The sequence below is a fragment of the Leptosomus discolor genome, chromosome 6 (genome assembly GCF_034619465.1).
Source record: "Leptosomus discolor isolate bLepDis1 chromosome 6, bLepDis1.hap2, whole genome shotgun sequence".
Classification (NCBI taxonomy): domain Eukaryota; kingdom Metazoa; phylum Chordata; class Aves; order Leptosomiformes; family Leptosomidae; genus Leptosomus; species Leptosomus discolor.
In genome coordinates, this window is record NC_141396.1 from 5,173,062 (window position 1) to 5,199,309 (window position 26,248).

At 41.7% G+C, this 26,248-nt stretch overlaps 2 protein-coding genes across 2 annotated transcripts; one reads left to right on the plus strand and one right to left on the minus strand.

Moving 5' to 3' along the window:
* Positions 1 to 769: 769 nt before the first annotated feature.
* Positions 770 to 19,168, minus strand: LOC104354391 (disintegrin and metalloproteinase domain-containing protein 9). Its single transcript, XM_086466329.1, has 22 exons — positions 19,099 to 19,168; positions 16,793 to 16,890; positions 15,799 to 15,875; positions 15,107 to 15,185; positions 14,149 to 14,225; positions 12,298 to 12,511; positions 11,749 to 11,814; positions 11,596 to 11,667; positions 10,784 to 10,956; positions 10,213 to 10,297; positions 9,021 to 9,142; positions 7,964 to 8,135; positions 6,662 to 6,751; positions 5,048 to 5,243; positions 4,817 to 4,922; positions 4,440 to 4,614; positions 3,950 to 4,030; positions 3,229 to 3,334; positions 2,208 to 2,340; positions 1,716 to 1,779; positions 1,177 to 1,229; positions 770 to 839 (listed from the first exon to the last, which is right to left on the minus strand). The coding sequence occupies exons 1-22, from the start codon at positions 19,166 to 19,168 to the stop codon at positions 770 to 772; spliced, it is 2,379 nt and encodes a 792-aa protein (XP_086322455.1).
* A 1,668-nt stretch (positions 19,169 to 20,836) lies between these two features.
* Positions 20,837 to 25,947, plus strand: C6H10orf88 (chromosome 6 C10orf88 homolog). Its single transcript, XM_086466685.1, has 6 exons — positions 20,837 to 20,982; positions 21,185 to 21,388; positions 22,339 to 22,411; positions 22,980 to 23,186; positions 23,919 to 24,388; positions 25,395 to 25,947. The coding sequence occupies exons 1-6, from the start codon at positions 20,837 to 20,839 to the stop codon at positions 25,621 to 25,623; spliced, it is 1,329 nt and encodes a 442-aa protein (XP_086322811.1). The 3' UTR covers positions 25,624 to 25,947.
* Positions 25,948 to 26,248: the final 301 nt, after the last annotated feature.

A 26,248-nucleotide genomic window follows, 5' to 3' on the forward strand; every position in this document is an offset into this window, starting at 1 on the left:
CAGGCTGTCATAGCCAGTAAACATTAAAACACTGCAGAGTTGTATAATGTATTTCCTGACACACCACGTTTTCTGTAACAGGGATGGCTTGTTTCTGTTAGACTCAGGTCTATCTACAGGGTTTCTTTCCATTGCTGGTCACCCTCTGTGAGGTTAATTTTACAAACTACCTGCACTGGAAAGCAACACAGCTCGTAGGTGATGAGATGGGGGGATCTGGGTCCCAGTTTTGAGAGGGTTACACCAAAGCCAGGCCTCAAGCCTGGCACACGGGTACAGCTGTGTCCAGCAGCCGCCCCGGCAGCACACTGCTGAGGGCAGGGTGCAGGAGGCAGGCAGGCTGCAGACTTCCCCAGAGGTCAGTCTACGTTCTCATTTTCACAGCCATGTATGACCAGAGGTGAATAATGATCGCTGGAAATAACTGGAGTCACTTCTCTTCAGCCTGCAAGTCAGGCTGCTCTTCGGAAGAGTCCCGTTCTCTGCTGCTGTTACAGATTTAATCGAAAAGAGTTGAACTTCAGTTTTCTGACTTAGAAAGAACAAGAGGTGAGGTAGAAAAGGCACAAGTATAGCCAGCAGCAATTAGCAAAATAACAGGGTGTTACAAAATCCGTGTTCAGTGCCTCTTGGCATCAGGTGTTTCCCAGAGGTATGTGCTTTCAGAAGGCGTTTTGGCTGCCCAAGGAGAGGACTGGAAGATTGCAGTCCTTCATTTTTTCCAGACCAGTTACTTGTCAGAATTGCTTGAGGGTTCCCAAGAAACTTTTCAGACAGCTGGTCTGGGTGGGACTGCAGGTGGTTGAGGAACTGCAGGGAAGTGGGTTTGTACTGGCTGCCTGCAGTGTGGAAAACACATTTTGTGAAGTATTTAATTACTTGAGACAGCTGGTGTTTCTAAATGGGTCCTTTACCATTTTTAAACAGTTGCTAGCATTTATATATACATATTTAACTCTCTGCTCCTCCCTCTCCCTCTCCCCAGTATCATTTGCATGTGTCATTATCCTGTTTTCTATACAAGCAGTAAAACGGCATTTCTCCTTTACATCTCATATGATGCTGGATGAAAAATCCTACTGAGCAGGGCATGAGACATCAGGAACTTCAGTTACAGTGATACAGCAATGTAAACATAGCAAACATGAACTAAAGAAAGTTTTAAATAATACAAACCTCGGACCAGGAAAATGTGATACTGTAAAAAAATCAGGACTTGATGTGGCAGGCTGCAAAAGATGTTGCAGAAAATCAGGTTAACAGAAAACACAGGTTTTAAAGTGTAGCTAATTGTTGAGTACGGTGTTTTAGAACTAATTTTCATTTCCTGTGACATTCTTCATATTCTGTTTCAACATGGTTTTTTTAATAATTTTTATTTTGTTTTATCAGAACTAGCTCCACAGCCTGGCTTAGCAGCCTCTCCGGTATTTGGCCAAAGAATTCAGAGTTCATTATTTGGCTGCTCTGCTAAGTAGCAGCCTGCTCCATCCCATGCTACCCACAGTGTGTGCTGACGGGGCAGGCACTAAAGCTCATACTTACCCAAACAGAAATCCAATCTAACACATTATAAAATATTTTAAATACTTGGAAATTCAAATGGTTTCAATGTACCAAAACCCCTCAAAGCCATCAGTAACTGTATTAGAGAAAAGGCACTGTGTAATTTGGATTACTCAACATGAAATAATGCAAGTGTGCATCTATCTTACCTGATTATTTCTCGTGTTATGGCTTGGTCTGTTGTTTTGCTTTGGTTGCTGCGCATTGTTACCCCTGAAATAAAAACCACATCGTCAGGCAAACCCCGTTTGGTGTAACTGCCTGCAGGGATGAGGTGTTTTTCAGGGGGCCAGGCTACAGCTCAGAGATCTGGATTCTGTTTCTGCCTCCACCCCTCTCTGGGGTGGGCAAATAATTTCAATGCACTATGCCCCTGTGTCCATGCAATACAATTATCAGTAACAATTAGGGAAGTGCAGTGTATTTTGGGAAACAACGCTTGAGAACTGCCAACTGGAGTGTCTGGATTAAACTACCTAATAGCAGGGTACTGGCCATTAAACCACCCACTACGGCTGTTGGCAGGGGGGTCTTTTTCTTGTAGGAGGTATGGAATTCTTTGTAGAGATAAAGCATCTTCCTAAATTAATCTGGAGCATGCTCTCAAGTGGTGAAATAAACATTTGTACTGAGTGAAATACCTGTGTTGTCTTCTACTTTTCCTGCAAAACTTTCTTTTTATTGCATCACGCTTAATTACTGCTAATACGGTAAAAATTACTACTGGCAACACAAGGAGGAAAAAAATAAGCAGACCATCCCGAAGTGATGTATCTAGGGGAAAAGAATTGAAATCATGTAAGATAGTAATCTCATTTAACCTCATATTAAAGCACTTTTTCTGCTAAACACACCTTTCTGTTCTAAAGAGTACAATCTTCAAATTATGATAGACTAAAACAAGTAAATTCATTGAAATTTATAAAATGCTATGATCAGAAAAATACGATTTGGCCTTATGTTATCACCAGTTCTTTTCTGCCTTACCCACCCCGTGTTGTATGCTGCGCAATCTTTTTCCTTTTCCATATGTTTTTTCAAGAATTCTCAAGCAGACAAATTCATTTTGTGTTTGCATACCCACAGGTGATCTGCACATTGTCTTTGCCTCCCCAAGCCTTTAATAAATACAAAACATTTGCATGGTGTCTCAGTGGGAAGGCCAGCAAAATCTACTCCGTTTTCCGTTTGCAGAGCATCATGGCTCTTACACGAGGCAGCTGCTGCATGCACCTCCTTGAGCCCTCTCATTTCTCTGAGCCCCTTTCCGTATATAAAGGCTGCTGTTTTCAGTCTCAAGCTATTGTCTTCCTCTATATTGACATCCATTTTATCAGAACTCTGTTTTAAATACCTAAGGAAATGTCTAAATATGTAACTATTTTAAAATGTGACAGTAATTTATCTATGCTTTTAATTTCAGTAATTTAACGTATTGCTTTTTATCTCAGACAAGTAGAGGTCAAATTCTCCCTTGGACCAACTTCCTTGGTGTCTGCAATCCTACACATCAGATAATAATGTTTGTTCTTCAGGTCAGTCCATGATTAAGTGTCCTATGCCGTAGAAAAAAACAGTTGAAAGGAGACTGAGAAAACCCCTGTTATCAGTAGATTTCATCAGACCCTGGGGACAGAATGGAGGCCAGCGTCGCTCTCTTACCGATGTGAGCTGGACCACTGTCAATGCTGCCGCCGTGGCCTGGCTGGCTGCAGAATGGAGGTGCCCACCCAGAGTTGCAGTGGCAGTTCCCGTTGTTGTTACACACCTACAGTCGATACAACAGGGATTAGTCAAACGAACACCACCCTTCTGGAAGCAGCCGCTTTCAACCTCCAGTATGTATTTGGAGTTACACGTTAAGAACTGCCCGTGGAACCAAGAAGTATTGCGTAGAAATACGTGAAGTATTAACTGGGAATAAGCTCTCCCCCTCCATAACTTCCCAAAACACTAAGTGATACTGGTGCCAGCAGTTCACCCTCTGTGTAAGTTAATCTTTGTTTTGTTGTTTACCTGCAATAGATGACAGTCCAAAGAACTTCAGTTTTACAACCTTTGCACTGATTTTGATTTTTCATTTAAAAATATCTAAATCAGGAATCACTAGACTGTCCTCCTTAGAGGAATATTTCCCTTTTACAATTCAACAGCTCAGTAATATTAGCAAATTCCCTAGGGAAATTCAGAAGAAATGTCTTTTCAGTGTCAGTGCTAAGAGGTTTACAGCATACTGGCAACGTGAATTACAACAGGTAAAAAACATGGACTTAACTTTTAATACAGATCAGAAAAAACCAAAGCCATCTGGCTGCTTTTAAGCTGGGATTTTGCTCTTATCTCTGTCGCCTAGAAAGCAGGCATGAAAACACCATCTACTCACCCCATTATCGTTACACTTCTGCTTTACATCGCAGCTGTAGCCCAGGTAACTTGCATCAACACACTGAAAATCGACACAGGCCTGGAAAAAGTCATTAGTGTCTTTCAAACACAGAACTTCAGAAAATCCCGTCCTTGTACTATATAAATGTGCATATTTACCAGTCTACAGCTTTTACCTAAGTGTCAAGAAAAAGGGCTGACAGAACATTCAGTACCGTGCAATTTTATAGCTGTATTTGTCTCAGATTTTCTTAAGTCTGAGGGCAAATTGTGATGGAGTAATTTGAATAACTGATAATGTGGTTCACTGATTTGTAGCATCCCAGTTTTTGAAGAGGTAATTAATTGTTTGTATGTGTGTATCTCAAAAAGCAGTTTTTTAAATTATATTATGGCATACAAATAAGAAAGCCAAGTAATGCTTTGGAAGGTTAAGAACTTTCCAGTTGGTGGAATATATTCTATGATGCTGCTGTGATTCACCTCACCTTCTTTTCTCCACAGGCTGTTCCATCATGAACCTGAGCAGGATCAGGGACATCGGATCCTAAGTCAAAGTCAGAAGACCAGCACAAAACCCCAGATGCGTTATTGACAACGCTCCAAGCAGGAAGATTCTGAAGACTAACCGATGTGCACTGGAGCTTCCCGCACAGACTATGCCTGTGTTGAACAAATGACACGCAGAGACAAGGTGAACAGAAAAAAAACCCCAGTATCAGTGCAAACACAACATCCAGTTGAACTTTTTAGCTTGCACTTCTAAGAAATATTATTTTAAATCTCATGCTCTAAGAGTTTGTAACAGAATGTATTTTTTTACGTTGAAGATGTTAGGGTTAGCTTTGATTTGCTGGTGACTTACTGAACAGGGCATTTCTTGTATGCTCCACCTCTCATGCCACAGTTTCCAAACCTATCTCCTTTAATATTTGCTTTTTCAAAGCATATATCAGGTGCTTTTCGTGCCCCTGTACAAAAAACAGTGAATCTTAGTAAGCCACTACACTGTCTTAAAAATAAGAGAAAGAAAAGGACGAACCAGAAGTGTCTATTAGGAGACTACAAGACTTTTTACCTTCAGTTATAAACATACCTTTTCCATATATAGATTCACACTGTGAATCAAAACTCTGGCATACTCCATAGTAGCAATATGCCTTCGTGTTGTCGCATGGGTAACCGTTCATGATATAAACGTCGTCTGGACAGTAGGCGTTGCTTCCATTGCAGTATTCAGGTAGATCACAGAAATCCATTTTTGATCTGCACTCTGTTCCTGCCACTTTAAACTAGAACCAGAGAGGAATGCCATCCTGCTTTTGTTTTGCAACAGCGGAAGGTCTAACGTGAAACAACGACAGCTGGGAATATTTTGTGATTCTTAAGGAAGACAAATAGTTTTTCAGATCAATATCTAACAAATACCCCAAACTTCCCTTCGTTTCATATGGTGTAGCTATAAATTCATGACCTGAGCCTGCAGAGGACTTGGGTAAATATAAATGCATGCACAAGTACAAACGAAAAAGCAGCCAACTCATAGACTTCAGAGAAGCTTGGTGTTGCTTAATGGAGATATACTGAGTCCCCTGATTGCTCCTGCCTCCTACGAGGGATGGCTTAGAGGTGACATTCCATTTCTAAGCTGCTGGCCGAGAGTTAGGCACAAATTCTCTGCTTACATGCTCTCTACTGGTGAATGTAGTTTGTTAATGTGAAAAGATGTCGAGAGTACTGTAGAGAGAGCGCAAAGTTAATCCCCCGAAGTCTGAGTCACGTACACCATGTAGCTGCATGCCCGGAGGCATGAAATTCAGCATTGGGCAAAGTGGCAAGCGCTGGGCAGGGGGCAACCATCACTAGAGAGATCCGGTGTTATGTGGATTGCCTGGAGGAGTGTGAGACGAGGTGGTCCCAGGGCCCCATTGTCTTTGTCCTAAACAAAAGGAGCCACTACCTCCCCCCATGCAGGTGTAAATTAACAGACTTTGTGGCATTAACATAAGCGATTAAGATTGTCTGTAGTCATCCCCACCCGCACGTATACCCTGGTGATGTAATGTAAAAATTCGAGTATACACATCACCCCAAATTTGGCCCAAAAATCGGGACAGGATCAACTCGGAACCACACCGATGACCAGACGGATTGACGAATTCGCTCCTTCTCCATCCCCCCCACTCGGGACGCCGTCTGAGTAATATTATTTACCTCAGCTAACGCTGAGAGATATACTTTTCCTCCCCGGGTGTATTTCACATTTTCTTCTCAGGTGCATTTCTGTGCTTCCCCGGGTGTATCCTTGATTCTTGTTTGTCGTGACTTTACTGTCTCTTGTCCCACTGTATCCCTGTTATACCGGCTTGTCTGTTTGCCAAGTGGCTGGGCCTACAGCGGGCAAGTTGTTATTGTTGTTGGTGTGTACGTGTGCATATAGTGTGTGTTGTTGTTGCTATATTAGTGATAAACCTTGTGTTATACCTGTAGCTTTTAATTTATCCCCGGCAATACAAGAGAACTCATAAATGTTGCTGTAAATAAACGATTACTGTTTGTCTCCCGATTTGCGTCTGTCGCATATTCGGTGCCGGCCGCACAAGACTGGACTGACTTCCCCGTTTTCACAACAAGTACTATGATAGATTTTTTCAAACATTAAAAAAGACGAGTAAATAGCATCAATTTAGCTTAACACAACATGGCCTACCTTGCAATTGTTGCAGCACAGTCCTTGAGCGCATTGAGATCCAGGCGTGAGCCTGCAGGTTGCAGCATCGCAGCAAGGGTTAGTACATTCCTGCAGAACAGCCGTGACAAGGGGACACAATGTTTGTACCTCGCTGTACAGCTGGGAAAGTACCTCATCAAACCAACTGCACAGACAAACCGAACTTTAAATGTGAGTTCTGAGGTTAACAGCCTTCTGCTCTACCAGGAACCAGCATGCAGTTTGGCTCTCGTTTTTTTTTCCCAGAAGTCACTAAAAAGACATCTGGTTTGTTGTGTTGTGGGTGTACGTATCACATACAGGGGTATACGATAGGTTTACACTTCAAATGGACACTAAAAGAAGAACACTTTGGGTTTTAAATAACACTTCTTATCACCCCTCCCCACTGCACTAGCAGTTTGATGTAGAGAAATCACAGAATGGTCAGGATTGGAAGGGTTGATCTGGAGATCATCTAGTCTGACTCCCCTGCTAAAGCAGGTTAGCCTAGAGCAGGTCACACAGGAACACGTCCAGGTGGGTTTTGAATGTCTCCACGGAAGGAGACTCCACAACCCCCCTGGGCAGCCTGTTCCAGTGCTCTGTCACCCTCAGGGTAAAGAAGTTTTACCTCATGTTCAGGCGGAACTTCCTGTGCTCCAGTTTGTGCCCATTGCCCCTTGTCCTGTCACTGGGCACCACTGAAAAGAGCCTGGCCTCAAATGCTGGTATCTTTTCATGACTTAGAAGAAGGCCTATACGATGGCACCTGGGTTTGCTGACAGCCTTTAGATTTATTGGTGTCTTTTTTGAGACACCTTTATTTTCCAAAGAATGAGTCAATATATCCCATTATTTGAGGGACCTTTTGACAATGCAAATATGACCAACACAAGTAATTTTGTGGTGGGCGACATTTAAGGGTTACAGTTAGGAAAAGTATCAGTGCTCTATAGATGAGTAGTCCCTTTTATGTAAGAGAAATATCCATGTTGATAAAACCAGCACAAAACCCAAGGGTGTTTCCACACACTCTGCCCTGAAATGCTCTTCTTTCCTAGGCATTGGCTCAAAGTTCTGTGAAGTCCAGTAGCCCTTAACTGAGTTCATATCAAAATCAAAGTATGATTTTAGACTTTTTCTAAAATTTATCTTCATATCGCTTGCAAAAATGTAAATTTAGAAGGAAAACTCCTCAGACATTAATGCAAATCAGGTATACCAAAAGGCCAATGTAATATAATGCAATGCAATATAATACAATATACAACAAGTATCCAGTTGGATTTCGTTCATTACCTGTGGTTTGCCACAGTCACATTCTTCATTCTTATCGACCACATTATTACCGCAGACAGGTTCCTTGTAAACATTACTTGTTTTGGGAGGGTTTCGAAGGCAGTTTCCACCTCCACTTAGAATAAAGTTCTCAAAATCATCAGCACTGCAGGTGCTGAAATTCCTGGATCCACTGAAAAGCATAATGTTATTTTTTTTATTATAAATCTTTTGCTTATAGGAAAAAAACACAACTCAAGCCCTTAGAATATTGTCAATCTATAATAAATACTGTGTTTCATAGCATTAGGATATGTCATTTTTGCTTAATTTTCCATTAGAGTACAGTACTAGAAGTTAAAAATACTGTATCTAACACAAATGCAAGTACTCTCAGAAGAAAAAGAGATCATCAGATTATCCATTCTGGTGTCCTGTATAAAACAGGCCGTAAAAATTCCTTGTCTGTACTGAGTCTAAAAATGCCTGATTAAAAAACAATTTCCAGAAAGACAGGCAACTTAACTTGGAGTCCCTAAGAACTCAGGAATGCATCTTCTTAAGAGTAGTTTCATCCACTGTTCAGTTACCCTGATTTATTAATACAAATGTGGACAGATGAAATAATATGGTCTTTTTCTCTTAAGGGGAAGCCAAAGAACAAATGAACAGAAGGAAATCTAGGCTGATAGTTTTTGTTTAAGTTAACTGTTAAAAGAAACTGTGTGAAGGATGCGTGTTTGCACATACCCAGTGAATATATGTAAAGCATTCTCAACAGGGTAAAAAAACCAAAAGGCAACGTATTATCATTAAAAAAAAAACAATTAAGAAAATCCAAATAAGGTTTTAGGAATGCTACAAATAGAGAATGACTGGGTTGGAAAACAGGTAACATTTCAAATAAATTAAAATGATGTCAGGACCTAAGTCAGTGAATTCACCTCTGTGGTTAAACTTTTCACACAACTCCCCATTCACAAAAGTTCTTCAAGATTCATGGGAGTTTCACAGCTTATAAGGCATAGTCACTGCAGGTGAATAACAATTATTAAAATAAAATAACTGGAAATCTTACTTATCTGTGCTGTGCATAATATAGGATGCAGGACACCTTTTATCGTCGTGTTTCATTCCAAGATTATGCCCGATTTCATGTGCAACTACTGTGGCATGATGCAACACATTGTCATGATTCAACTAACAAAAAGAATCAGTGTTAAAAAAAATACAAAGCTGAAGGCGTTACTAAGTTTCTACCTACTGATTTACTCAAGCCACAAGTTTCTCGGAGGCTCTGAAGACACAATACTGAATTGTGTTGCAAAGCAAAAGCACCAAGAACAGACAATTTGTCACTGTTTGGTTTTTTTTGGGGCCAGATTCTGCCACTCTTTCTATTTCTTCCATGAGGTTCCTATTCTGAATAATGACAAAGTTAATCAGTTGTGACGCTGATTTCAATGGAGTCTTCAAAGACAGAAAGACAAAGCCTGTTAAAGAACAGAATCTGCCTCTAAGATTGTCCATGATGCCGTGGCATCTATCCTGTAAGGACAGGGACCTCTGGAGATACTGGTGCTGCCCCAAGCGTGAAGGAGAAAAAAACAGTTTCTGGCTAATTTTGCCAAATTTAAAATTCTTGCCCATTTACAGCATCATTGTGGAGAATTCCAGACACTTTAGAATAGGGTGCATTGCGTTCACTGTCTCGCCGTGTAAAGAGTCAAAAAATACACATTATTTTGTAGCCACATTCCCATCCCCAAAACACTGTGGTTATGAACCTTGGTGGTACAAGAATGGGCTTTTCTTATACAACCTTGAGCTACCTGAATTGCAAAAAGGTGGTAAAGCAATTTTTTTCGGGACTAAAATTATTTCAAGATTAAATCAGCTAAATGGACTGGAATGTGATGAACAGAGAAATTGGAAATTTGTCTCTCTTTTTTTTTTTTTTAATATAAGTAAAAAAATGTGCACAAATCTTTACACCAGAAACCCCATGAAAGAAACTGTACCACTCCAAGGCCTGAGTGACTGCAGCAAATAGCTCAACAAATTGCACATTATTTATTTAGGATGTTCTGGAAGGTACCTCTGTGGAAGCAGTATCTGGCAATAGCAGTAGCTCCAGCTCTGGGCTGAGTGCATGCAGAGAGGAAAACCTTCAGGTTCAGGTACCTCTTTGTCCCACTAGCACTGTATCTATGATAGTTTAGCAGCTCCTGGGCTAGTTTTGTCCAATAAGCACAACATTAACGACTCACAGTGCTGATTGAGGCTCCCAGGACTTGTGAGCAGACGGTACCCACAAAAGCCATTCCAATGGATCCACCGTAAGAGCTTCTCCCTCTGCAACAAAAGCAGTTTGAAGGTGTTGCTGAAAGAGGGGCTGAAAGTTCATGGTTTTTACTAAAAGACACTGAGGAGTCTGAAACATACTGCATGTCAAGAGCTGGTCTTCTTGAAGTCAAGAACAAATTTATCATCATATCAGGGTTTCACTGTGATAAATAATGAACGTCTGAATAACAGAGCTTGGAAATAATGACCGATCACCTAAATCTGCTGTGTCAGTGCTTCTGAGTTCACAGAATGACAGAATGGTTGAGGCTGGAAGGGACCTCTGGAGGTCATCTGGTCCAACCCTCCTGCTCAAGCAGCGCCACCTAGAGTTGATTATCTATCAAGAACTCTTTAGACTTTCTTGACATTTTCCCAGTTTGGAATTCAAGTGAATTTTACTCTAGTTATATTTTCATTCATATACAAACCCCAAACCACGCACATTAACAACACTGGCAGCATGGCTAGTTTTTCCACTGAATGAACACTTACATGATGAGATGGCTGGCATCATTTGGTGATCGTTTAAGAAGATTTTTCTGCCTCCAAGAAACAAATCTACTCAGTACATCTCCAGCTGAACCATTCATTACAGATATGTGGTTTGTATCTGTCCAGATCTCTAATCCAACCAAAACAATCTGGATGTTTAATGCTCTATACATCTGAAAAAAATACATTAATTACTGTCCATCAGCCTGTTTCAACTGAATTATGAAAGATTACATCACTACTACTGTAAACATTAAGCTGAAGAGAAAGACTTTAATTTCTTTGAATAATTAACAGCTTGATGTGAGGAAAGAATATATCATAGAATACATGATGGAAGGCAACCTACTTCATGAAGGCACCTAAACATATCTTTCAGTTGGAGAAGTTGCAAAGGCCACCTTCATTCATTTCCTTAGCTAAGTGTCTTGAGGGGAAATTTGGAACAGATGATCAGAAAGCTGATGGAATTGTTCACTGTGCTGACAGTTCGCTTATTAAAAAATAACTACATACATGAGAAATACTCTTCCTGGAAACGTAAAACCTACTGGAGACCTCATGTTCCTGGAGCAGCCGAAGTCTGGGAGCACAGAGGAGTGGTTTAAAAACATCTTGCATCTCTCCCTCTGTCTCCACCTCTGTACGACTTGTGCATAGATTCATGAGGTGCCTTAAATGTGTTAAAAATGGCTGTATAACTTCCTTATACAGTTTCAGAACATATTTGTTCAGATTTACTGCATTAGCTGTTCTTTTGAAAACTATGATAAAGTAGAAACTACTAAATCGCAGCAACTTGTCGGACCTACCCCATCAACGTAATTAATCAGCTCAACTGTTTCCTTTTGCACCGCAGCAGAATCAGATTTCTTCATCAAAAACTGTAAAATATCACATGAGAATATCAGAGAAAAAAAATAACGGTTTAATAAAACACATGCAGCATTGTATGAAATCATTACCCTGTTGTTATCCACAACCACAAATAATTCCACATAGCTTTTCTGTGGCAGGACAGCTCGCTGCTTCTGCAAATTAGAAAGCACAGTAAGTTAACATAATGACTAATGAGTTCAGGTTTTTTTACTTGCCTTTCTCACGGATTTATAAAGCAATTATGCATTTTTTAATGTGGCCTATCAATTTGCCACATAAATACCTGCATGTCAGTAATTCGCTTTGCTCAGACACTGGGATGCATGAGGTGAATGGTGGCTTCGTGCCTTTCATGTCAAACCCACAACTGTCTTGGGCAGAGCTCTGCTCTTCTGATGAAGGCTTCCTTCAAGCTACGTTAAATTCCCATTGTGCTGTGCTTGTGTTTCAGGATTTCCTTAGCAGTACTCCCACCAATTTGGGGTCCGTGAAAATGAAGGCAACAAGGAAATGGCCCACCAGGCCAAACCCACCTACAATGATACCGTGCCAAAGCAAGAGCTCTGGAGACCCTTGGCTGTGGAACAGACTGAGGAGGAGGCTTGGACTCAAGAGAGAAACAGAAAAGTATTTACCCGCAAAAGCTTCTCCCTGCTAGAGGTACTGTTTGATAAAACCACGTATTTCACAGATAGCTTCATTTTCTCATGATGAAGGCTGCCATTCAGCACGCCACAGTGGAAGAGGATATCCTGCGTGTCTTCCAGCTGGTAAAACACATGTTCAAATGTGCTGGATGTGTTGAGCGGTTCCATTCCATACCACTTGCCACCAACGTAGAGAATTCCTCTAGTAATCATAAAAGAATGAAAAATGATTCCACAATTTTTCCGTTGTGATTGACTAGGTGAGTGAATGACAGCTGGATACTTAAAAACTAGAACTGTTCATACCACTGTGTTGAAATAAATGACTATCTTAAATTATCTTAATATAGGGGGTAAGTTCAAATGCCCAACAGAATCTCAAAAGACAGAACAGCACTTATTTAAAAGACTTGGTCGTACACAAGTGTGGGGTCCTTGAATCAGTTAGTGGAAAGCCAAATTGTTACTAAATGAGTCTGGATTCTGGGTACAGAGCTGATGCAAAGGGTCTCTTTTAATCCTTACCTGTAGTCTCGCTCCTGGCCCCATGCAGCTAATCTAGCTTTTTAGAAAAAGATACCTTCTAAGACAGAAAGAGAGGCTAAAAGCAATCACCGGGGTGTTTATGCACTGCTGAGTGCAGCTAAGTGTAAATATTTTGCATTTGTCCATGGCTCAGAAACACCGGGTACATGCCCATTTGCTGTACCAGAATCTTGTTCTCCAGAACCTCAAAACCATATTTAGAACAAGAATTCTGTAGTTAATATCTTGTGAAAGAAGATCCTCAAAAATGTGAGTACAAGGTAACCAAAGGATTTGAGTCTGTGAGTTTGCAGAACAGCCGAAGTGAAATACCTGTTCTGCTTAGTGAGAATCCAGCGTTACCTGAAATGCCAGCATGTTGACCACTTTTTTCTTCGTTTACAGGAACGCCAGGAAATGTCATTATTTATTGTGAGTGGCATCTGTCTGTGGTACTATACATGAAAAACGTGTGGGTGACCTTTATCCCATTTGCCTCTTCCTGCTTGTCAAAAAGATATCAAACTGAACAAGGCTACTACAACTGACAAGTATATCCAAAGTCCAGCTGAAGAGCACACAGGGGAGCCTGGACACACTCCAAGAGCATTCTCAGTATCTGCACGGTTTGCTGTACGTGCCATCTCATTTTGCTAACTCATATTCTGGGGAGAACACCACCACCTTCTGTCCATTAATCTGGCTCATTTATGTTTCTCAAATAAATGTAATTTTATTGTATTTGAAACACACAAAAAAATTGCCTCAAATTTGGTCAAAACCTTTTAATGGAAACAGTTTGTCTTTTGAAACTTGCCCATTCATAAGACAGAATTGTTCACAGGAGTGGTTCAAGTTCAGCAAAAGCTTCATCAGGTAGCATTTCTTCTACAAAGGTATCTCTGGTCAAGACATATCAAGTAATAGAGGCCTCAGTTCATGCCCTTGTTCTGTCTATATTTAGATTGTGTTCTCTCTCATGTTATCTTTTTTCTGTGAAGGAATTTTGGAAAAGAGGAAAAAAGTGATAGCTGAGGGAAACTATAAAACCCGTGAAGAGTTTCAGCTTCAAAAGGCAAAATATTTTAGAAAAAAAAAAAAATTTGCAAGATAGAATCACAGAACGTCAGGGGTTGGAAGGGACCTCGAAGGATCATCTAGTCCAACCCCCCTGCCAGAGCAGGACCACCTACAGCAGGTCACACAGGAAAGGAGGATGATGTTTTCCCTCCAGCTGTACGATGAATAGCAACTGTTTTTTTACTGTGGTACTGCACAATGAATCATCCTGCCCTAAAAAGCAGGAGGTAATACCTAAGGCCGTCGCATGTGCTAAGAGCAAGCATTGAGTCAGCAATTCCTTCCACAGTGCCGTGATAATAACAATGTGTCTGAAATGCAACAAAACCACAGAATTAATGGCAAAATAAGGTTGTGGCCTTCAAATGCAAACTTATTTTCTAACTAACCTTTTTATTTGCATGACATTAAGGCCGGCTGTTACCAATCTACAGAGTTCCCTATTCTAAAAATAATCCCAACCTTCTTGGAGTAAAATATTACTTGACATGAATACCTACAATAGCATTTAGTCCCTTGGTTCTAGAAAACAGCTTTTTGGTCTAACCCATCACTAGCTTTTAATGAAATCTTTTCATCTACATTGCTTATGCACCCAATTAAGTCTCACTGAGCTCACACGCAGCTGAAAGTTGAAACTAAATTCAAAAGTCTAACGCTTGTTTGACACAGGACCTAAAACCTACAGAGCTTTGATGCTGCCTTTGTACCTTTCATTGCACACTATGCAAAGGTGACTTAATCAGTCTTGGCATCATCTGCTGGCATCTCCTTTTGCACCTCGGAAAACAGCGATGCTGTATCACCAAAACAGCCCACTCCCTCCTAAGACACAGAACCTTAGGTTTTGTACCAGGGGTAACTGTTAAACAGCAATGCTATAGATGCGAAAACTCACAAAAGCCTCTTTCCCAGCAAATATATTTTTCTTCTGTAGATACTCTAGGTGCATCACTAGCATGTCCCGTTCTGTTGCCAAAAATGTAACCAGTTTTCACTGTCATGTTATAGAGAGATGAAGACGCTCGGAATTAATGGTTGTGCATTCGCTTTTGCTTTGAAAATACATTTAGATGCACACACATCCTTGTTGCCATCCTCAGTTCTATCAAATTGTTAATACAGCCTTCAGTTCTTAATGCTTGGCTTCCCTGGTCTGAGGAAACTCTGACATAAATTATTATTACAATACCTCATTTTTTGATTGTGTGGCTTCCAGTTTCCCATTTTCCCCATATGTATATAGTATGAAGTCTTCACTCACAAGCTTTCTGGAAACAAAAATAAACTACTGCTTTTGTAACAGTCTAGAAAGCAAGAAACAAGTCAAGAATGCTAGAAAGTACTATAATCTGTTAGCAGCACACTCATGCTAAATTATTATTAAAATCCACGGATGTGAAACAAAATACCTTAAAATGAGCTGCATTATTTGGAAAATAAGTTATTTCAAAATATTTTAAGTAAAATACCCATAGGGTAGGAACTGAGCAGACTATGTTGCATCATGGCCTGGACTATTACAGACTCAGGAATGAGGAACAACAGTAACAGTCCAATATCTTCAAATACAACATGGCCAACCCCTGCTAATAAAAAGCTGATGTTGAACTGAATTCTAATTTTCCTAAAAATTTTCTGAAATGCACTATCTTGTGCTTCCAATAAAAATTAATCAAAATAAATTTCTTCACAACTAGAAATAATATTATTCCCTTCTATTTGCAAGCTAGTACCACGAGACACACTATTTATTGGAGTCATTTTGTAATGACAATCTGCCATTTAAATGGTTTCTTCTGATTTTTTTCAGTAGAAAAATACTTGTCTATATGCAGCAAACTCCCAAGATGGTATGATTCCTCAGCACACTCTACCACATACTTATTTTTCTTCAGTTTTAGGAGATAAGTTCCATTTCTGGTTTTAACTGAGTAAGAAAGCTCGTCATCCGAGTCCTCCTAAAAACAGAACAAAAGATATCACTTAATTAGGCGATTTTCTACTTGGCTGTGTCAGTTCCAGGGTGTGTTTGAGAAGAGAGGTCCAACTACTATGTATGTTTTAAGTATCTACCAAAACACAGATTCTTAACCCTCGTGCCTTCTGTATTTCGCAGCCTCAGCAGCACACTCTACGTTCTTCCCCGTGGAAAGTTTCATCTCCATTAACCTATACATTTTCATGCAGAAGACAGAAGGGCACAGCCCATGTACGCGCCCTTTGCCCAACTACCACATCGCGTTTCGCGACGCTCCTCGTGCAAGTCATCGGCAGCCGGACGGAGGACTCGCAGATTCTTCCTTCCTTAATCGGCTTGCACAAAGGTGACTAATCCTGTGTCACTAAGAGTTACTTCAGTAACTGAACTCGGTATCTAGCTCAAAGGTAAGTTACCTCAGCACTGAAGAATTAAGGCTCAGATCTTTCTCTTTCATTCATTTACCCTGTGTGACTCTACAAAACGAGCATCAGCCCTTTAGGTGCTACATGGGTGAAATCCTCTGGTCATCCAAAGACCAGGTACAATGAGCAGAAGAACACAGACAGCATGGACATCAGGTCGAGTTCATTATCTGCTCTGGCTCGGAGGAAATGGAAATATTCATCATGTTCCTTCTCACTTCTGTCTTACAAAGCTGTTCACAGGACTAGAAGTTTGAAAGGCGCTAATTCAGAGGGCAATCGCAGACCTCTGTGGGAACAAATTTACTCAGAACTAGTTGAAAACACTAAGAATCTGAAAAGATAGTGTAGGGCACATTTCTTCACAAAAATAACCTATATATGTCATACATGGTGTGCGCGTGTGTGTAATATAGGACAGTATTGTGAAAGCCAGCAACATCAGAAGAAAAAATCAGACAGGAAAACAAACCTCATGAAAAAATGGGTGATGTTTCTCTCTGGCTGTCAAACTTCGAGGAATAATTATCTCTAATGTAGAAAGTCTGGATGTCTGTTCAGAAGACACATCTAAAAATAAAGTTTGAAACGTCTAAAGAATCATAAAGGATAAGTAAGAGGTTATGTTGGCATCTGCACAGTGGTGGCTGCTGAAAAACCATTCTGATCCGGCCATAAATGGAGACAGAGTAATTTCACCAGGGGAAATTCAACGGGACCCGACTGCCCATGCTCAGTTTGGTCTATTCTGTCTCTGCCTGAGGTCTTGGATTACGCTGGAAAGGTTGCAGAAATCAACATTTTCATTCATGGCCAAGTTACTCTTCATTTCTGAGTGTTTAAACTAAATATATGTGGCCTCATTCTCCACAGAAATGCTGTTTTGACTGTATTCAAGGTTAATGACTATACCACCCCAAACACAACTGCTGTAAACTGCTAAAACCCGCAAATTCGAGCAAAAGTTTTCTTAAACAGCGTGTCCAAAACTGGATGGCAATCTTGGCTGTAACTCTTGGTTTTAGTTACATTATAAACTAGGCTAATAGCTCAATTTTTTCTCATTCCTTCATACAGACAATATCAAACCAAATTAATTAGTGTTTAAAAATAAAAATCGCTCAACCAATGTGACAGTAACATGATAAAGTATCCAAAGAACAAGGAAAATAATCTAAAAAAATCCCTTCCTGTTTTCAGTGCATACTTTCGTAGTGATGAAGAAATAGTCTAGGAATAGTCAAACTGATTTAAAAAAGTAACTTCAGATTAAAGCTGGGGTCTTCTGGAGCACACAAAGAAAAACCATGAAACGATTTAAACATAATCTTAATTCTCATGTATTCTGGATTACCAACTTTGTAATTTTGTCTATAATTTTTGAAACAATTTTTCTTCCACGACCTACACTTTCAACCTGGTGTACCACAGAAAATTTATGCAGCCACCTTCTCTGCCCACCCATCTGTCCCAGCTAAAATCAGCTGTGCAAGAGATGCCAACATCTCAAATAGAATCCAGGTCCTTCGAGCTTTGTGAAATCACCGCGTCGGTGCCAGGAAGACCGTGCTGCTCTGTACATCTACAGCAGGGCTCTCCAGGAGTGGCTGCTGGACCTATAGCGCAAGGATTTTAAATGGTGGATCCAACCTTGCCAAGATGTTTCAGAACCCGCTAGACAGAGAATTGGAGAATATTGTCTCTCCAGAAGAATAAATTCAGTCGCAAAATACTCTGGGGAATGTTTTTTTACTGGTTACAGAGCCATTTGCTGTGGTCTTGCCTTCTAGCTACTGATAGGTCCTGCATTTCCTCATCTGCTCCCTCCTGCTCATGTCTCTACTTCCTTCTGGCCTTTCCTTGCTTAAATCAACTCCCCCTTCAGCCCTCTCCTTCCATTTAAATCCTTTTACTTGTATTCCTTTCCCCCTTGCCCTGACTGAGGAATACTTACAGTTGTCTTCCGGACATAATTCTGCCACCTGCTGCACGTACCACCTTGGCTCACCACGCTGCCTCCTGCCATTGCCTAACGCTGCATTTGGTTCGTTCCAGGGACAGTCAAACCTCTGCAAAAGGTCTGTAGCCTTTTACATCACAATTATCTCCAGAACATCATGCTAATGCAGGAAGCTAAAGATAAGGAGTCTGCTGAGCGTCTGGTTTCAGGTAAACAGTTTTATAAAGACAGAACCAATCTCCAGTGACTTTTTAAATAATTGTGTGAACTTGAATTCACCTTCCTTTTTCTCGTCTGCTCATCAACCTGGTTTGAGTCTTGACTTTGATCAAAAGAGGCACAACCGTTGCTTTTAAAGAGGTTACAGAATCAACAATAATGTGGGTTTTAACAATGAAAGCGGTTTCTTCTTTCTTAAATTGTTCTTTCATAAGGAAACAAAGAGATTTCTCCTCATCTGTAGTAGTACAAAGTCACCCTCAGCCTCCCACGTTTCTGTGAAAGAAATTCGTAATTGCAGTTGTCACAACCAGTCCCCCGTATGGAAGGTGATGTATTTACATACCTACTATGCTGGAGAAAAAAAAAAAGCCAACAAACCCACAAAGAGCTCAACTATAAAAACCTTCAACCTGTAATCTCTTCCAGACACCTTTTCCTTGAACAAGATTTTCTCAATTAGCAGGTCAGCTAATAACCTAATACCTGGGGAGAGCCATGACTCGATTTGAAAGGGGTGCATCACTATCGTCAGGACCGGAGAGTACAAGAAGTCTTGGAGAGACTTTCTGAATAAGTAACAAAAACTGAAAGCTTACCTTTTATCCAAAAAGGTTTTCCAGTTAAAGTTAATCCAAAAGTGAACCAAAATAGGCTGTGTTTTAACATGACTAGATTTCCTGGAGAAAGTACTACAGTGTCTGAGCTGACACTGTGTCCCTGGCTCGTAGCTGCTCTATGCAGGAGAGCTGGAAGAACGAGAACCATCTGCTCTGAAGGTAAACAACAGAAAAAGCACTCACATACTTCATTTCTGCTAAGGAAATGGGAAGTAGAGTTTAATCCATTAAGCTTGCAAAAGAACTGGTTAGACAGCTTAATGCAAATAAAAAGCAGCACATTCTTAAATGCTGATTGGAGAAAGAGCACCAGCCCATGCCAGGATCAAACTGGTTAATTCTAAGGACTTTGATACCACAGTGAGATCATATGAGGTTAGAAACATAAAACATTGCTACCAGCAACGTTTAGGATGTTTATACTGGCTACCGCCAGCTCAGTAAAAACCTCTAGTATAAAACAATCTACTCTTCGAAATTTCAGCGTGTTGTTTTCCATTTTTTAATCTTGAAAAATATCAGAAATACAATACATATGAACACGCGGAAATCCCCCAAACACAAGGAAATCCCCAAACCAGGGATATTAGCCATTCCCTTCCATGTTACAGATCATTCTCCTCACCAAAAGTCTGCAATTTTGTGCAGCTCGTCATTCTTCCACGATCAGAATAATATTCCGAAGTGTCACGCAACCACATTGTCACCAAAAGCAGAAAATAAACGCTTCTAAAACCAGACGAATTTGCAAGGCAATTCGGAAGTGTCAAGCACATGTAGAATCTCAAAAAGGAGACGGAGACATCTCAGTTTTCACGCTAAAACATTTGCATTAATTAATTTTAATTAAATCTTTAATTAAAACAGAGCAAATCCACTTTTCCATTGCTAGTAAATCACACAGAACGATGGCTTAAGTGAACAGGGGCAGAGATGCTGACTGCACCTGCAGTATTAGCCTGTGCAAAGCCAGTTCAGGTCCATCTTCCCCTTCTCACGGACCTCATTAACGCCCCTTGGCCGAGCTCTGAGGGCAAGAACTCGATATCCACCTTCCCTGGGTTGACGTCTGTCCCGCAGCACCAGGGGCAGCTTTCCCCGACTCCAGGAGCTGGCATCCTACTGAAAATTAGATGAACCCCATCTTTTATTTAGTGTCTCTCTCCTGTATGGTGCACCATTAGCGTGTAACTCGGAAGAGAGAATTCTTTGCTCCAAATTCTGCTGTTTTATCAAGTCCCGTAGTACTAACATGCCTTTCAGGCTTTCCCACCTCTCCTAGAGAACTTTATTTTACCAGAAAAAGGGCTAATATCGGCATTCGCCCAGACTGCGGGTGTTCATTTCAAACGCGTGTCGCACAGCGATCAGACCGCCCCCCTCCGTGCCAGCCTTTGCTCCCCGGGGTGGGCGAGGGGATCTCCCTGAGGGCCGAGGCGGGGCAGGCTCCGGGCAGGGGGTGGGGTGGGGGGGGACACCGGCGGGCGGCCCCGGCCCGCAGGGACACGCTCCCGCCTCAGGCCCGGGCCACCGGGCTTCCCGCCACACCGCCCAGCGCCGCCCCAACCGCGCATGCGCATAGCCCCCGCCTCACCGCCCTGCGCAGGCGCTTTCGGCCCGGCGGCCGCCGCGGCGACGGCCAGGGCAGCCGCCGCCGCTGCCGCCGCCGCCGCCTCAAGAGGTGCCGCCCCGCTCGGTTCCGTTCCGCGGCGTTACGATGGCGAGCGGCTGCGCGGCGGAGGAGGCGGCCGACCCGCGGGAACCGTGCTGTGTGGCGGCGAGGTGCTCCTGGTCCTGCGCGCCGCCGGGCGGCCTGGCCCGGGCGCTCTGCCTGCAGCGGGGCGCGGGCGGCGGCGAGGCTAGGTGAGGGCGGCGGCGGAGGAGGAGGAGACGACCCTCCGCCGCCCCGGGGGGCTGCGCAGCTCCGCCGGTTCCCCTCAGGGGGCTGCGGCCAAGCGGGCGGCGTAAGGGGGCGCCGGGCTGGGCCTGGACGGGCGGGTGGGCGGGCGGCGGGGCGGGGAGCGGGCCTGGCGGGGCAACGCGGCCGTGGCGCTTCCCCCAGCAGTACCGAGGCCGTCGTGGTGGAGAGGCGGACGGGCGGTGAGAGCGAGGCGCCCTGCGTGCTGCAGCTGGAGTGCCGGCCTGCCGGTGCCGAGGAGATGGTCTCCGTCGGGGTTCTGAGCGAGGCCCGAAACATGGAGGTGTACGTGGGCGAGGAGTATTGCGGGACCGGCCGGGGCGAGAGCCTGGGCACCGCCCGGGCCCCGGGGTGAGTGGCGACCGCGGGCACCGGGGGGTGTCGGGGGGCGCGGTTTGCTCCTGGGTCCCTAACACCGTCTGGCCCTTCTCTTACTGGCAACGTCGTTCTCTGTCTGTGTATAAGGTGCTCCTACTAGTAAAGACCTGATGTCTGCACCACGAAGGCACCCCAGTTTGGGCTTTCTTGAAGGTCTGTGCAAAACTGGTGAACGGGAATAGGCACTGCGGTCGCCTGGGATAACCCTGGTGTGCTCCTCGCAGTTACCGGTGGCTTGCGCAAATGTTGCCCATTTGATACAAGGCTGCAGTTATGCTCGTTCCCTTTTTGTTCTTTTGTCATTGGTGGAACGTTTAATTCAGTAAGTTATAAAGTGCTACTCTGAAATTCTGTTGTGTAAGACTGCAGGAGTTAGGACAGGTGCAGCTTTTCTGTGTCATTTAGTCTTTCTGAATAATAGGTTTGTGTATCTCTTCAGCAGATCTCTTTTAGCCGATCTTTACCAAAAGGTCTCTTGCCTCTTTGATACATAGTCATCTCTCACTTTTAAAACAAGAGAGAAAATAAAAAAAGAAGGATTTGGTTTTCCTTTCAGTACTACTTCCATGCTTCGCCAGGGGAATTAAAGCAATGTCTTGGCTTTTGTTCTTAAGTCATTACATGGCACATGTGCTGCTTAATTAGCTGAATAAAACCAGCCAGCTCAGAGCCACGGGGAAGATGTGTGAATAACTGAACTCAGAAGCTTCTGTAGTAGATAATGTACATACACGTACAAATCCTGTTTCATGTACATATCCAATAAGATTCAATACAAGTTGCATATAAGCATTAAAACTGCTGTACCATATTAGAGATATGCTCCAGTCAGTCTTGTTTATCTAAATATTTAGAGTATTTCTACTAAAGAGAAAAAATACGTTGTATAGTGATGTCACAGCTCGTTTATTTTATTTTTCTAGCGAAACTGAAAATGTTACTTTGTACAAAAAGTACCTTAAGTTTGAATGCCCTGCAGCCTCCTGTAGAATTAAGGTAGGGAGTTGAACAGAATTGTTTTGTTTGTCTCTTTAATCACTTGATTGACTAAATTGCACTGCTCTTAGTCAAATTATTGTTTTTATACACTTCACCACTTCATATGATCACGTAAAAATCTGTTAGTGCTTTGTCTTGGTAGCAGAGTTCTTTTAAACTTGTATTACAGTTTCATTTTTATGAAGACTTTATATGAAAGATAATATAGTCTCAGAGGAAGAGAAACTTCAAAACCCAGATAAACTGCACATAATCAACCATTGTTGTTAATTAGAGCTGTTAACTCCAATGTGGTTAAATAACCTTATGAAAATCTCTATGGCCACTGCTCTTAAGTGCTTAGAAGACCAAGGCCTGATTTATCTTTGGGTCATGGAGGCACCTGTTTTCCAGTCAGAATTTGCCAAAGAGCGATAGCAAGGAGAAATCAGCTTAATTTCCCTGAAAAGAGTCCAGCATTGTTTTTCCCAAGACTCAAAGAATAATGCATTGTCCCAAATATCTGAAGAAAACATGAAACTATTTTTTTTCCTAACCAAAATATTTTTTTTCCTTCTTGCAATAGCTGCTCTCCATTGGTGAGAAACAAAGAGTACTCATCAGTAAAATAATTGTACAAGTGAAAACAGTGTCTGCAAAACTAGCAACTGATTTTCCTTCACTAGGCTCAAGCATAGATCTAGACAGAGTGCAAACTATAATGGAGTCTATGGGATCTAAGTTGTCTCCAGGTGCTCAGCAACTCATGGATATGGTCCGATATCAGCAGAAAGTAAGTCACTGGGCTTTTCTGTAGCCGTAAATAGTACTGATCTGTGACCTTGCCTTCTGTAACGGTTCTAAACTGATGTGGTGGAAAAGATCTGTGATTCTATTTGTTTTTTTTTAACCCACACTTTCTGCCATTGTAATCCTGGTTCAGCTTTTGCCACTCTTAAGTGAGTGCAATGAATTCAGGGAATCGCTGGGCATACACCAAGTCCGGAGTTAACTCTGTATCATCATCATTTTAAACTTCACTGCCCCCCTGCTCTCCTTTTGTTCATTTCCATTGTCACTACTTGTCCAGGATGGTGGGCATGTTCCCTGTAATGTTTGGGGTGTGGGTGGATGGGCTGGTTTGTCTCCTTTGTGGTTGTTAAAAGCACCTTCAGCTCATGGGTACGTGCTCTTAGGGAGCATTTATTTGGTTTAGATCCTGATCCTGCAAAGCAGGCTGTTTCAGTGGAATCCTGAATGTGATGTTAATAATGTTTTTTTGGGGACATAGCCTGGTAAAAATGAAGTTGGTAAAACTGTTTTGTTGCTTAGAGACTGCCAAGATAATTAACATACAATTATGCACAGGGAAAATTGTTCCCTGTGCTTTTCCCTGAGAGTATAATTCAGAACCACTTTTAAAATCTTTACGTCGCACTAGTAGAATGTCAAGTTATAAAGTGTCTGTTATTATTGTATAATTTCCAGCATATTTTAATAATTATATTGTTTTTCTTCCCATCAGAACAGTTTACCTCTTGGAGACAAACTTAATTGGATCTTTGGGAAAAATTCAGAGCTTGGGGGTGACCATGCAATAGATGGATTGCACAGTGCAGCTACTCGGCCATCACTAGATCAGTCAGCCAGTGAACTGCTGCCTGTTGAAAGTCATTCAACAAGTGAAACAATACATGAAGGCTTAAAAATAAGTCGTGATCTGAACACCCTGGTACCTGAAAGAGGGAACACTCTTGATTCTGAAAGACTTACTGCTCAGCAAAATACAGTTGACCTCAGAAATTGTTTAAAACTCATGGGATCTTTGCATGTGCAGGAACAAGCGAGCGAACCCCCAAATGTGGCTCATCCACAGGTGCTGCTTCCTTTTCTTCAAAACCTATGTAGTCAGGTGAACCATCTTCGGCTAAAAGATGGCGATAGGCGTTTTGGTAAAAATGTGGTGACTAGAGAGGAAGGCGTTCAGTGTGCCGGGTAAGTTAAGTTTGGTACACCTATTAAAGCTGTAGTTTGTGTTTATTGACAGGTTTAAAAATAAAATACATAATGTAAGCATTTATTCTCATTAACAGCAATAGCGAATCTTAAAATACGTGGTTTTGAAGACTGTGTGGCAATGAACGTGGTTACAATTAATTTTTCAGATGAGCCTCTTGAATATATTTTTTTCAGAGGAAATCACAACATCATTTGTTGGTTACTAAACTGTTTGTGTCTCTTGCCTTCATTTCACCTTTTATGATTTCAAAAAAAAGCGTGGTCTTTCTGCAGTTTCATGTATTTTTAGTTTGTTATTACACTTTCATTTTGACTGCTTCTACCTCCTAAATTCTTACCTCTTCCTTCTTTCACACTATGTGCAACGATCTTGCTGCTATACTTAGTGTTTCTCACCCCACTTATCTTCCCTGTCCCCCGTTTGTTGGCATTTACAGTGCAGACTTCATAGTGGGAGTAGTAGCGCACCCAGTTTGATACCTAAGGAACAACAGTGGGAACGGTGAGATGTAGGAGTGTTGCCTGGGAATCAGGGTTCTAATAGGGCCTGAATACCTCCAGCTCCTGGGAAAGTGCAGTGTTTTTAAAGAATGCAGGTGCAAAAATCAAGAATTGCACAGTTTGTATAACTCTTGAGCTGAGAAGAGCAAAGTCTGCCATACTGACAGGATTTGAACTCTGTGTGCCGTTGTTTATTACACCTAACTGAGCTGTCTTATCTAATGCGTGATTGAGCCTTTGCAAAAAGTCAGGTTGAACAAAGGTGACTATATACCCTGGCATGTTTATATAAAAAAAAAAATCTCTGAGATTTAAAACATGTCAGAGAAGCAAGGTGTTTTACTTGGACTAAAAGCCTTCCAAAGTTTGTCTCATAAATGAGATTTTACATTTAAAAGAAGTCAGAGTACCCAGATCTCTATGATGCCTCTTGCCATTAAGAAACAGGTTATACTTACTCTTACATTTGCTCTTTTTACAGACTAGAACAACAGCCTATTTGCTCCTATTTGGAAAAGATCATCTCAAAAAATATGGATCTGATGGAGAAAAAACTAATGGACTATATTGATCGCCAGATCCAGGCTCTTCAGACACACATAGATAACAAAATGGTTCTCTTAATGGACTTGGTTCAGAACTCAAAGCCAAACAAAATTTCACAAGCGCACTATGATTCTAATGAAGGGTTCTCTAATGGAGAGAGGTAAATGTGTACAGATAGAGGACCTCAACAGGAGTACTTAAGGGCAGTTACACCTTACAAGGCTTAGTATTTATGGAGTTATAACTGTAAAGAACCTCAGTGTTGCTGACTTGCATTTTGTTACTGTAATTCTATCCACTGTTGTACGCAGTTGTTGGTTTTATGAAAGATCTTCAGAATGCGTGTGTTTTCCTAAATACAATAATTTTCTATGCCCTTTGTGGCTTATTTATTTAAAGAACATTGCTGAAAGCCATATGAGAGACAGTTCCAGTTTGAACAATGGAAAAGTACCCTAAATAAAGTAGAGTTACAGCTTACCTTTTTACATACACGTAATGTGTTCACTTTTTTGTTGTCTTGCTTTTTGCTGTGTGTTACCAGTAGAACAGAGTGTGGTTTCTCTGTACATCTGGTTTATTTTAGTGGCACTCCTGTTGAAGATGTTTATTACTCCGTCTATAAGAGGAAGGGTTGTACTGGCATTGCCTGGCTTAGACTCTTTAAGGAGTCAGGTTTGGAGAGACAGGCTAACTTGACCTGTAGCCTGGGTTCTTTGAAAGCCTTGCTGGCTGTACAGGCACCTGAGGTAGGAATCTAGGCTTCTTAAGTGAGATCTAAAACAAGAG